Source organism: Uranotaenia lowii, chromosome 2, assembly GCF_029784155.1.
Source record: "Uranotaenia lowii strain MFRU-FL chromosome 2, ASM2978415v1, whole genome shotgun sequence".
NCBI lineage: Eukaryota > Metazoa > Arthropoda > Insecta > Diptera > Culicidae > Uranotaenia > Uranotaenia lowii.
This window is the reverse complement of record NC_073692.1, coordinates 339490304-339501949: the sequence shown is the minus strand read 5'-3', so window position 1 is coordinate 339501949 and position 11646 is coordinate 339490304. Positions and strand designations below refer to the sequence as shown.

The window sequence follows — 11646 nt, the reverse complement described above, 5'->3', positions numbered from 1 at the left end:
AGTTTATTCCGCCGATGGTTTTCGGCGCGTTAAAAGTTTAACGGTTTTGAGTTTAAATTTCACGAAAACAGTAGAGCGGTAAAAATGCGATCGTTAATTTATTCAGCTCTTCTGGTCCTGGTGGCTTTCGGAATCTGTCATGGAGGTGATTACAGCATATTTACAATCCATACATAATCGGAAATTCGGCTTCGGACTTAATTATTAGCGTCAATTATCACATTTTGGAATCCGCCGATCAGAGTGATTCATATACGCTAGTGTAAACTCAGAGTGAAAGTGCTCGGATCCCAATTGAACATTTCTTTCGAAGTCGTCAGTTAGTGTTGAAGTTGCAATAATTGGTTAAATAGTGTTTGTTTTAATTCCTAGTATAGTAGTGAACATTTTATGGGCATCCCAAATCGTTTTTGGGGTTGGTTCTGCAAATTTTGTTTTTCAAAATTAGTTCTCTGAATCCAAACAATAGCAGAGAGCTTAACAGATAGACTAAATTTGGCGAAACAGTAATTCTAATCAGTCTTCATTGTTTCACAAACAGTCAATTGAAGTGCCTCTTCATTGAGATACCGTTGGAAAAATTGACTTCCAGAGTGAACCAATTGTGTTTTTGTATTAAGAACAGCACTAAGGATAGCACAGGAAGCGAAACGCAGCACTTAGAAAACTTGTGCAGTGAAAAATTCTGCATTTAAAATATATGGTTGAAACGTGATTTTAATAAAAAACAGTGTGTCACTCCTCCTATCTTTGACATAGTTATGGTATCCTGCCTTTTTTGTGCTATCTCTCTTATTTGTATTTTAAGTTATGAAACTTGTAATCCACCATAAACTCGAAAAAAGTCTTGACACCCAAAAATAAGTGATATATTGAATGCCCAGATAGCAGTGCTTCATTAGCCAATTGTTCTCCGGAGATAACCGTTTATCGCTGAGTTATTGATATGAAAAGCTATGTGATACTTTCATGTAATCAACGAGTGAACCCATTTTTGAACTATTTGAAATTGATCAATTGAGGTGATCTTTTGAACAAGCGGCTTTTTGTTTATTATGGACCTATGATGATGAAAAATAATATGTTTTCATCGAGGATAATTTCAATATTCGTTTGCTTCTTAAAAAATTCTTAAGATAATAAATGATTAGCGTTAGAATCGTTAACCTCTCGAGAAATTAGAAAAACCGATTGGAAAAGATTTCGTTATTCTGAGCGAGAGAGCACTTTTTTTAGTCTAGTGAGATTACTTAAAACAGTTTCTGTGACTTGTTTCAGCTAGACATTTCATATGAAGCTATTCCGTGTCAAGTTCCCAAGAGACTTGACGCAGCATTTCGGGAACACATCTAATTTGGGCAAATAGCAACAATGCCTTGTTCTGGTAACTTTTGTACGAGTTATTGAGTAAAAGCAATCTTTTAGCAACTTTCCTTGATTGCAAGATTGTGGCATTTATTCTCAGTCTGAAAAAAAATTTACGGCCTTATCGGTGAATGTTATGATCTCATAGTAAGAACATTTCAAGATTTGAAAATTATAGATGGATAGTGTTGAGGCCAACTGTACATCCGTCGACCCTCCGATTCGAGCAACGGCTCAGCTAAAAACGGAACTGGCAACCAGGCAAAACCAAGCAGAATTGGTGAGGGTGCACAACGAAGAGCTGTCATCGAACGGAAATAATCAAAGTGAGGAAGAGCCAAACGTGGTCGAATCATTGGAGTAAAACCGTGGAATTACAACCCGATATCTATTGCAATTAAGAATTCAGTTAAAACACTAAAATGTAAGTCCTTTTCATATTAACTTTGCTGGAAAAATAATTAAAAATAAAATTTGTTTGTAGCTTTTAAGCTGATCAAAATCAAGCTAGAAAGGGTGTTTATATTGCGTTCGAAACTCTGTCGCGAGGCTAATCCGCAACAATCTTAAAAGATTTTATTTAAGAGAAGTCGAATCTGATATCGGAAGGATGCCACCGAAAGTCGTAAGAACATTCAGCTGTAGCCTCTGTAAGGATCCAGACAATAGCCACATGGTGCAGTGCGACCGGTGCCAATCCTGGTACCATTATCAATGCGTGGGCGTTGGTGACTCTGTGGCGGACCGGAGCTGGCTCTGTCCAAATTGTGACAAGCATAGTACCACTGTGGCCCCTGAAACGTTGAGAAAAAATGGATCCAAATCACAGAGGTCTAAGGCAAGTACGTCGACATCTGTTAAGGCCGCAAAAGCGGCTCTAGATTTGCAGCAGCTCCAAGAGCAGAAACAACTCGAACTACAACGCATTCAGGAGGAAACAATTCAAGCCGAGAAGGAAGTTGCTCTGGCGAAGAATCGCCTGGAGAGCGAGAAAAAACAACGCGAAAAAGAAGCAGCTCTCGAGAAGAAGCGCCTCGAGGATGAGCGAAAACGCCAGGAAGCTGAACAGGAATTTGAGCGGTTACAGCTCAAAAAGGAGACAATCCGCCAGGAAGCCTTGAGGAAGCTAGAGGAAAAATTCCTAGCAGAGAAATATCGTATCCTCAATGCTCAGCTTGACGAGGACAGTAGCAGCAAAAGCGGTTGCAGTGATTTCAGCGGAAGAAGAACAAAGCAATGGGTAGATGACCTGTTGAAAAACCATGAAGTTATTTGTCATGATGAGAGACCGAGTGAAGCGGGCCCAAATCGAATCAGAGATCCACAGGAGGAACCGAAACAACCACTCAACTCGACCGAAATAGTGAACCCTAATGGAAATGCACGAAACCTAGGAAGACGTGAGTACGGTGACAGAACTCGTGAATTTCCCATCGAATCCCCAATTCGAAGTGATCATAATCAGCCCACGGTTCCCAAAGTAGACGGCACCCAAGATCACGTTCAGAGAGAAAGCGAATTTCCGAATCAACAAAACAGCTCATCAGGTTGCAACACGCTAACCAGTGGCCAGCTCGCGGCACGTTCAGTTTTTTCCAAAGAACTGCCAACGTTCACTGGTAACCCGGAAGAGTGGCCGTTATTTTACAGTAGCTACCTGACTGGAACGAAAGAGTGCGGGCTTACTAACGCGGAAAATCTTATTCGTCTTCAGCGTTGCCTCAAAGGCGAAGCTTTAGAAGCCGTACGAAGTTGCTTACTGATTCCTGAAACGGTTCCTTGTGCTATGGAAACACTGGAGATGTGCTTCGGAAGACCAGACGTACTAGTAAACACACTTCTAGTCAAGATCCGAAACACTCCCGCTCCCAAGGAGGGTCGATTAGAGACCTTGATAGCTTATGGGCTGGCCATCAAAAACTTTTGCAATCACATTCTTGCAGCAAAACTAGAAGACCACTTCAACAACCCTACGTTGCTTCAGGAGTTGGTAGAAAAGCTTCCGATGGAAACAAAAATGAAATGGGCGGACTATATGGAACTTACAGGTGAAAGAAGCTTGGGTGGTTTTGGGAGATTCATGCATGAGGTTTTGCGAAAGGCGATCACGGTAACCCCCTACCACTCTCATACAGTGAACAAGCCAGTGAGAGGAGAGGAGCCAAGACCTAAAGGTAGTGTGAAGTATAAAGGGTACCTCAATCATCACAGCGAAGCTCAAGCACCTGCAGAAGGCAAAGATGATCAGAACCAGAACCATATCAAGAAGGTTTGTGTAGCTTGCGAAAAGCCAGGTCATAGATTGGAGAATTGCGGTAAGTTCGAAAACTTTTCTATTGATGAACGTCGAAAGGTCGTCCGACTACATAACCTTTGTTGGAGTTGCCTTAAAAGTCATGTCCCTTGGCCTTGTCGCCGTCCTAAGGATTGCCCGTATGAAGGTTGTCGCTACCGTCACCACCCTTTACTCCACTCACTCCCTTCAGAAGAACGACCGAATCCTAGCCCCAATAATTTCCATCGAACTGATAGTACTGCTATCTATCGAATCGTCCCCGTCACTATACACAACGGATCACAATCCATCCCTACTTTTGCCCTCCTTGACGAAGCCTCCGAAGTCACGATGATCGAGCAAGGTCTTGCCGATAATCTTAATCTCAAAGGTACCCTAGAACCATTACATTTGCAATGGACCGCTAACGTGACTCGCTTCGAAGAAAATTCTCGTTCAATTGACCTACAGATTTCCGGGAAGGATAAGAGAAAACGATACTGCTTGAAAAACGCCAGAACAGTCGAGGTCTTAGAGCTCCCGATTCAGTCCATTTGCCACCAAGAACTTATTGAAGAGTATCCGCATCTGCGAGGACTCCCTCTAACGGACTATGAATTCGCCCGACCACAACTGCTAATAGGTCTCGAAAATATTCACCTTGCCACGCCTCTGAAAATCTGTGAAGGAGCACATGGGCAACCGATAGCCACAAAGACACGCCTAGGGTGGTGTATCTACGGAGCAATTCCGTACTTAAAAACACGCAAATCCTATCAGCAGCTGTTTCATGGAAGCGAACAGACTGAAGATGAGAAATTAAATGAAATTATAAAGCAACATATTATCATAGACAACTTAGGTGTACGTAGTACGGGAATAGCACTCGAGTCCAATGAAGATAAACGTGCTCGAGAAACATTAGAATCCACCACACGCCGAATTCCTGGAGGGTTCGAAACCGGAATTCTGTGGAAAAGCGACAATGTTGTCTTTCCGGATGGGTTTTCTATGGCTCTTAGTCGGTTAAACAGTTTAGAAAAGAAAATTTATAAACATCCGGATTTGGCCAATCGCGTGAAGGAACACATTAACGAATACCTTGAGAAGGGATACGCTCATAAAGCCACTTACGAGGAACTGAATTCTGCGGATCCGAAACGAGTCTGGTATTTACCATTGGGCGTCGTTATTAGTCCCAAAAAACCAGAAAAACTGCGACTTATTTGGGATGCATCGTCGAAAGTTCGGAACACCTCATTCAACTCATTGGTACTAAAGGGGCCGGATCTACTCACGTCACTTCCTGCAATTCTCTTCCGATTTCGATCTAGAAGGGTGGCAATATGTGGCGACTTGAAAGAAATGTTCCACCAGATAAAAATTCGAAGTGAAGATCGGTCTGCTCAGAGATTCTTGTGGAGAGATGATCCATCCGCCAAACCGGAAGTCTACACCATGGACGTTGCAACTTTCGGTTCTGCCTGTTCACCCTGTTCAGCACAATACATTAAAAACCTCAACGCCAAGGACTATGAAGATAAATACCCAGATGCAGCAGAGGCCATAATCAATGGTCATTATGTCGACGACTATTTAGACAGCAAAGATACAGAAGAGCAAATAATCAGTCTGACCAACGATATTCGATTCGTACATCGCCAAGGTGGGTTTGAAATCCGAAATTTCAGGTCTAATTCTTCATACGTTCTTAAAGCCATCGACGAGATCCCCCTTCCGCCTAAAGAGTTGGGCGTATTTCCGAAAGAAATAGAATCCGTACTGGGCATTCAATGGTTGCCAGTAAACGATGTCTTTACCTTTTCCCTGAATCTTCCGAACTTTGACTGCAAGCTGGTTGATGGTTCAATTCGCCCTACAAAACGCCAAATACTAAGAATAATAATGACCATCTATGACCCACTCGGATTGCTGGCCGCATTCATAATTCAAGGAAAAATAATCATACAAAAACTGTGGAAAACTGGATGTAACTGGGACGACGAAGTAAATGATGAAATATTCTCTAACTGGAAACGATGGACAAATTTGTTCTCTGGATTGGGTAACATTCATATTCCAAGATCCTACTTCGGGGCGGCTGTCCCCGAGCTTTGCAAACCAATCCAACTCCATGTGCTTGTCGACGCCAGCGAAGAGGCATATGCTTGTGTCGCCTATTTTCGCTACACCGACGGAGGCGTAATTCGGTGTTCCCTAGTGGGTGGGAAGTCTAAGGTCGCCCCTGTTAAAACGCTGTCCATACCAAGGCTCGAACTACAGTCAGCAGTGTTGGGAACACGCCTAGCAGATTTCATACAAAAAAACCATCAAATACCAATAACTGAACGGTTTTTCTGGACCGACTCAGCGACAGTGCTCCACTGGATTCATTCTGATACACGCAAGTATCATTCATACGTGGCGTGTAGGATTGGAGAAATTTTAACATCAACAAACATCATGGAATGGAAATGGGTTCCTTCTCGCAGCAACGTAGCCGACGAAGCCACCAAATGGGGTCGGGGACCATGCTTTGAAGCTGAGAGCAGATGGTTGCGTGGACCAGATTTCCTCTGGGGCAGCGAAGATTCGTGGCCTGAACAAAAATGGAATCCAGCAAACGGGAATGAAGAATTGCGCTCAAGTCACTTTCATGCAAAGAAAACCGATGAGAAACTAATTGACGTTCACCGATTCCACAAGTGGGAGAGAATGCAACGAACAATCGCGTATGCATTTCGATTTGGCACCCCGCGAAGTCGCAGCGAAACATCAAACGAACCGAAGTCTCTAGAACTCCTCGACCAAAAGTATCTACGCCAAGCTGAAATGGTATTACTGCAGATTATCCAACGAGAATCGTTTCCAGAGGAAATGGTCGCATTACGGAGAGTCCAAAATAAAAAGCCTGCGGGGGTGGTGCCGATCACCAGTCCGCTATACAAATTATCAGCTTACATCGATGAAGAGGGATTGGTCAGAATGGACGGTCGTATCGGCGCCGCCCCCAACTTGCCGATCGAAGCTAAGTGTCCTATAATCCTAGCCAAAAACCATCCTATAACGTTCCTTCTTGTAGATTACTATCACCGCCGCTACTTGCATCGAAATGCCGAAACTGTTTTCAACGAGATTCGCCAGCTTTTCTACATAACGGGACTTCGGAAGCTGATACGCACTGTAGGTTCCCGTTGTCAATGGTGCAAGGTCTACGGCAGTTCCCCGATGCAACCGATGATGGCTCCTTTACCGAAGGCTCGGCTCGTAGCGTTCCAGCGACCTTTCACCTACGTTGGTCTGGATTACTTTGGACCAATCCTGGTTAGGGTTGGTCGATCGCATGTGAAGCGCTGGGTAGCGCTCTTCACATGCTTTACAACCAGGGCTATCCATCTCGAAGTCGCCCACAGCCTCTCCACTGTCTCCTGTAAATTCTGCATACGCCGCTTTATAGCTCGACGTGGTGCTCCAGCCGAAATATACACCGATAATGGCACAAACTTTAGAGGAGCCGCTAATGAGCTGCAACGTCAACTTAACAACATCAACCAAAGATGCGCGGAGACATTTACCAACACCAACACCAAATGGTACTTCAACCCACCAGCGGCACCTCATACAGGTGGAGTCTGGGAGCGCCTAGTGCGATCCGTGAAAACTGCACTAGAAGCCTTTCATGACATTCCTAGAGTCCCTGATGACGAGACGTTTGAAACAATCATCTTGGAAGCCGAGAGCATGATAAATAGCCGGCCGTTGACCTACATACCACTGAACGGTGCGACAGATGAGGCCTTAACACCAAACCATTTCCTTCTTGGTAGCTCAACCGGAGTCAAACAAACACCGAAGGATTCCACCAGTGCCCTTGAGTGTCTACGGAGCAGCTGGAATCTAGCACAACATATTTTAGACGGGTTCTGGAGAAGATGGTTAAGGGAGTACCTTCCAACCATCGCCAGACGCACCAAGTGGTTTAACAACACGAAACCCATCGAGGTAGGTGATCTTGTCTTCGTTGCTGACGGAAAACAACGCAACAGTTGGGTCCGAGGAAAGATTATCGAGGTCACTCTTGGAAAAGACAAGGTTGCCAGACAAGCGGTGGTTCAAACCAATTCAGGAAAAATGCGTCGAGCTGTGGGGAATCTTGCCGTGATCGACGTCGTGGACGAGTGTAAGGACGAGATTGGTGGAGGAACAACATCGTCTTACGGGGGGGAGATTGTTGAGGCCAACTGTACATCCGTCGACCCTCCGATTCGAGCAACGGCTCAGCTAAAAACGGAACTGGCAACCAGGCAAAACCAAGCAGAATTGGTGAGGGTGCACAACGAAGAGCTGTCATCGAACGGAAATAATCAAAGTGAGGAAGAGCCAAACGTGGTCGAATCATTGGAGTAAAACCGTGGAATTACAACCCGATATCTATTGCAATTAAGAATTCAGTTAAAACACTAAAATGTAAGTCCTTTTCATATTAACTTTGCTGGAAAAATAATTAAAAATAAAATTTGTTTGTAGCTTTTAAGCTGATCAAAATCAAGCTAGAAAGGGTGTTTATATTGCGTTCGAAACTCTGTCGCGAGGCTAATCCGCAACAGATAGAAGAAGGTGGAAGAAGGTTAGAAGAAAATTACAGGTGTTGAAAATGAGAGACCATATGCTTTCTTTTTGTTCGTTCGCACTGCAAGTTTTGCGTTGCGAACCACGCAAGATCAACTTTTGTGTTGTGTTAGACTAAACCCTTTCCGATTCTAACACTTCCAAATAGTTGATCCATGCTTGAATTAAAAGTTAAGTATGTGGTGAAAATGCTTCTTAAAAATTTCTACCCGCTCATTTTCAACACCTGTAATTTTTTTATAATCTTCTTCTATCCATCTATAATTTTCAAATATTGAAATATTCTCACTATGAGAACATAACATTCACCAATAAAGCCGTAAAAATTAATTTCAAACAAAAATTCAATTCTGATTAATCTAAATTAATAAAAAAAAATATTCAAAAAAAGATAATAAGTGTTATGAATAAGGTCTAGCAATTGCTACGGTAGCTTTAGCTAAGCTCAAAATCGAGTATTTCGCTCTGGGCTGTATGCCCTCAACGCATAACATGAGTCGTGAAGTTTTGGCAGGCATAGGGGAGGAGCGGGCTATATGCGCCTATTAAGAAGAATACTGATTTTCTCAAATATTGTATCGAATATGTATACAAAAACTATATGTATACACATAAGCAGGCATCTGTTTTCTATACATTGGAGTAATTTTTATGTTGAAATCTCCTTCAGTTTTTGAGAAACCGATTTTATTATAACTGTTGTCAAAATTGCCGAACCTCAAAACGTGCATGCGAAATGCGCCTAATTATGTTTTAGGCAAAATTTCTGATAACAACATCGAAAAAACATATGGGACCAAATAATCATTTTTTGCAGCGGTCTAGAGCCCCAAGTGACCCGACTTTTGAAAAAGTTATGCGCTGCGGGCTAAAATTGGTCCTAGGCCTAGTACAAGATCTCATGCCAAATTTGGGCCAGATCAGATCACGGGAAGGGTTCGCTCAACGAGCCGGAAGTTTGTATGGGATTTTGAGACATTTTGTTCGGGAGGAACATAAAAATCTTGTTTTTCATCAATAACTTCCCCTTTAGTTGGTTATTGTAATACGGTTTTTCTTAAAGTCTTAACTATGAAAAATATTTCATCGGAAGACTGCATTTCGATTCGGATTAAGATAAAAAAAAGTTGTAAGGTTCAAAAAGAGGCTAACTTTTCTAAGGGTGATATTAATCACTCTTAATAAGGCACTGCGTCGAACATTTTGACGCAGCATTCCATTGCTCAACAGTTGAAAAATGTAGTTTTTGGCTGTAAGAAGAAAAAAGTCGTAGCCAGCATTATGTTGTTCATACAAGTTGAATTATGCAACTTGGTGATGACATTGTAAGCTTATGTCACTCAGGATAGCTAGATTTCTTAGGTATACTACTCCGTTGCTTGCATATGTATTAGTAGGCCAACCGAAAAATAGTTATAGAAATTTCACAGAAATGTATGGAAATTGGTTTAAATATTAGTTTTCTTATAAAACTACTGATTTTAAAATTCTGCAAAAAATATAGAAATGTTCATCAAAGTATTTACAATGCATTAAGCGCTCTGCGGATGGAAAACATGTTTCCTAAGTGGATTTTTTATAGAGTTTAAAAATATAGCTTTTTGCTGAATTCTTTATAACTGAAGCTTTTTTAATTTTTTAGTATCTAAAATAAAGAAGCATTCATTACAAATTGCAACAAGTCATTTTTTCACCATATTTTTAAAACTACATATGAAAAAATGCTTTCCGAAATTTAAATATTATGCTGAAATACTGCTAAATTGCCAAAGAAAAACTGTCTCGTAGTCAAAATAAAGAAAGCTTTTGAACATAAATTTTACTAATTGCTACACAACGTATTTCAAAGAATTCGACTGATTACTTATTTGGACAATAAGACCCCTCAATCTTCCATAAATTGAAATTATGTTTCAAATCCCATACATATTGTTTTAAATTTCATAACTATTTTTGACCCTGTGTTTACACGGCTTTGTCGATTGAGTTTAAGCGCAATGTCATACCCTTTGATCTACCTATCTTGATGTCGCTGACCAAAAATCAGTATCGCATGACATATTTAGACATGCAAAGCAGTATCAAAGTCGGCTGATATTAGCTTGTCTGACACTAATCATTTGCAGCTCTGCTTGTAGCTAAGAGCAAGTTCACTGGTGTTGGGAAAAGTGGTAGAAATTTTTACATTTTGAAAATTTGACCATGCAGCAATGTTTTCAAGATCTTTGAGCGTTGTATTTTTTACAGCACTGTTTCTATTTCAAGCGTATGTGATAGAAATATTGTTATTTGTGCATCACAGCATGCGAAAATGGACCAAGTGTTGTAAAAAAACTTGAAGGTCACCGATCTTGAAAATGTTTTTGCTTGATAAAGTTTTCACAATGTTCTAAAATTGACAAAATTTCTACCACTTTTTCCCAACACCAGTGAACTTGCTCTAATGGCAGACTCCGGCAATGTTATTCAAACCGTGTGGAGCACATCTCTCAGATTTAAGCTTTTTTTTACAGATTTAAGCTTTTTTCCTCAGATTTAAGATTTCATCTCCTATGCTCTCAAGGCAAAAAAGCTTGAATCTGAGGAAAAAAAAAAGCTTAAAAACGAGATTCACGAGCACATATTTAAAAGATGTTGGTCACACGATACATAGACAAATCGTGTAACGTTGCCGGGTTCTGTCTAATGGTTGCTTTTCTCAGCAGTGTGGGTATTTCTGTTAAAGAAGAAATTTATCCCAATTATGATTATGGAATGGCATATATAAATATGTCGACTAGTAGACGTCTGTACACTTGTTCTAATCGTATTGTTTTCTTAATTTTTCCTAGAACCCCGTCCAGGCTTCGGTCCCGGAATGCAGGACTGGGGTTTCGTAGAAGTTCGCAAGGGCGCACACATGTTCTACTGGCTGTACTACACCACTGCCGAGGATGTGACGGATTACTACGAACGACCGTTGGTGATTTGGCTTCAGGGAGGCCCAGGCGCATCCTCCATGTACGGTAACTTCGAAGAGCTGGGCCCTCAAACGCTCGAACTAGAAGATCGCAACCATACTTGGGTCGGTGTTTTTAGATTATTTTTACGCGTAATTTTTTGTTGACTTTAAGTAATTTTACCCCACAGGTTAAGCACTACAACGTGCTTTTCATCGATAATCCCGTGGGCACTGGTTTCAGCTATGTAGAAGACAAATCCCTGCTCACGAAAACAAATGCGGAGATTGCTGATGATCTAGTAACTTTTACCAAAGAATTTTACGCTCGTAATCCAGAGTTCAAGAATACTCCGTTGCACATTTACGCTGAAAGCTATGGAGGGAAAATGGCTCCCGAATTCGCTTATCAGCTCGACAAGGCGATTAAAAACGGAGA

At 41.6% G+C, this 11646-nt stretch overlaps 1 protein-coding gene across 2 annotated transcripts in view; it reads left to right on the top strand.

Moving 5' to 3' along the window:
• The first annotated feature begins 5 nt into the window (after positions 1-5).
• LOC129744894 (retinoid-inducible serine carboxypeptidase-like) overlaps positions 6-11646 on the top strand; it is a 290042-nt gene continuing 278401 nt past the window's right edge. The window contains exons 1-3 of one of the 2 annotated variants that reach the window (XM_055737649.1): positions 6-145; positions 11101-11333; positions 11399-11646. In XM_055737649.1, coding sequence (XP_055593624.1) covers positions 85-145; positions 11101-11333; positions 11399-11646 — 542 coding nt within the window. In that variant the 5' untranslated portion in view covers positions 6-84. Of the gene's footprint in view, positions 146-3127; positions 8108-11100; positions 11334-11398 lie in introns of those variants that run through there. The other variant, XR_008737015.1, reaches the window with a different exon arrangement.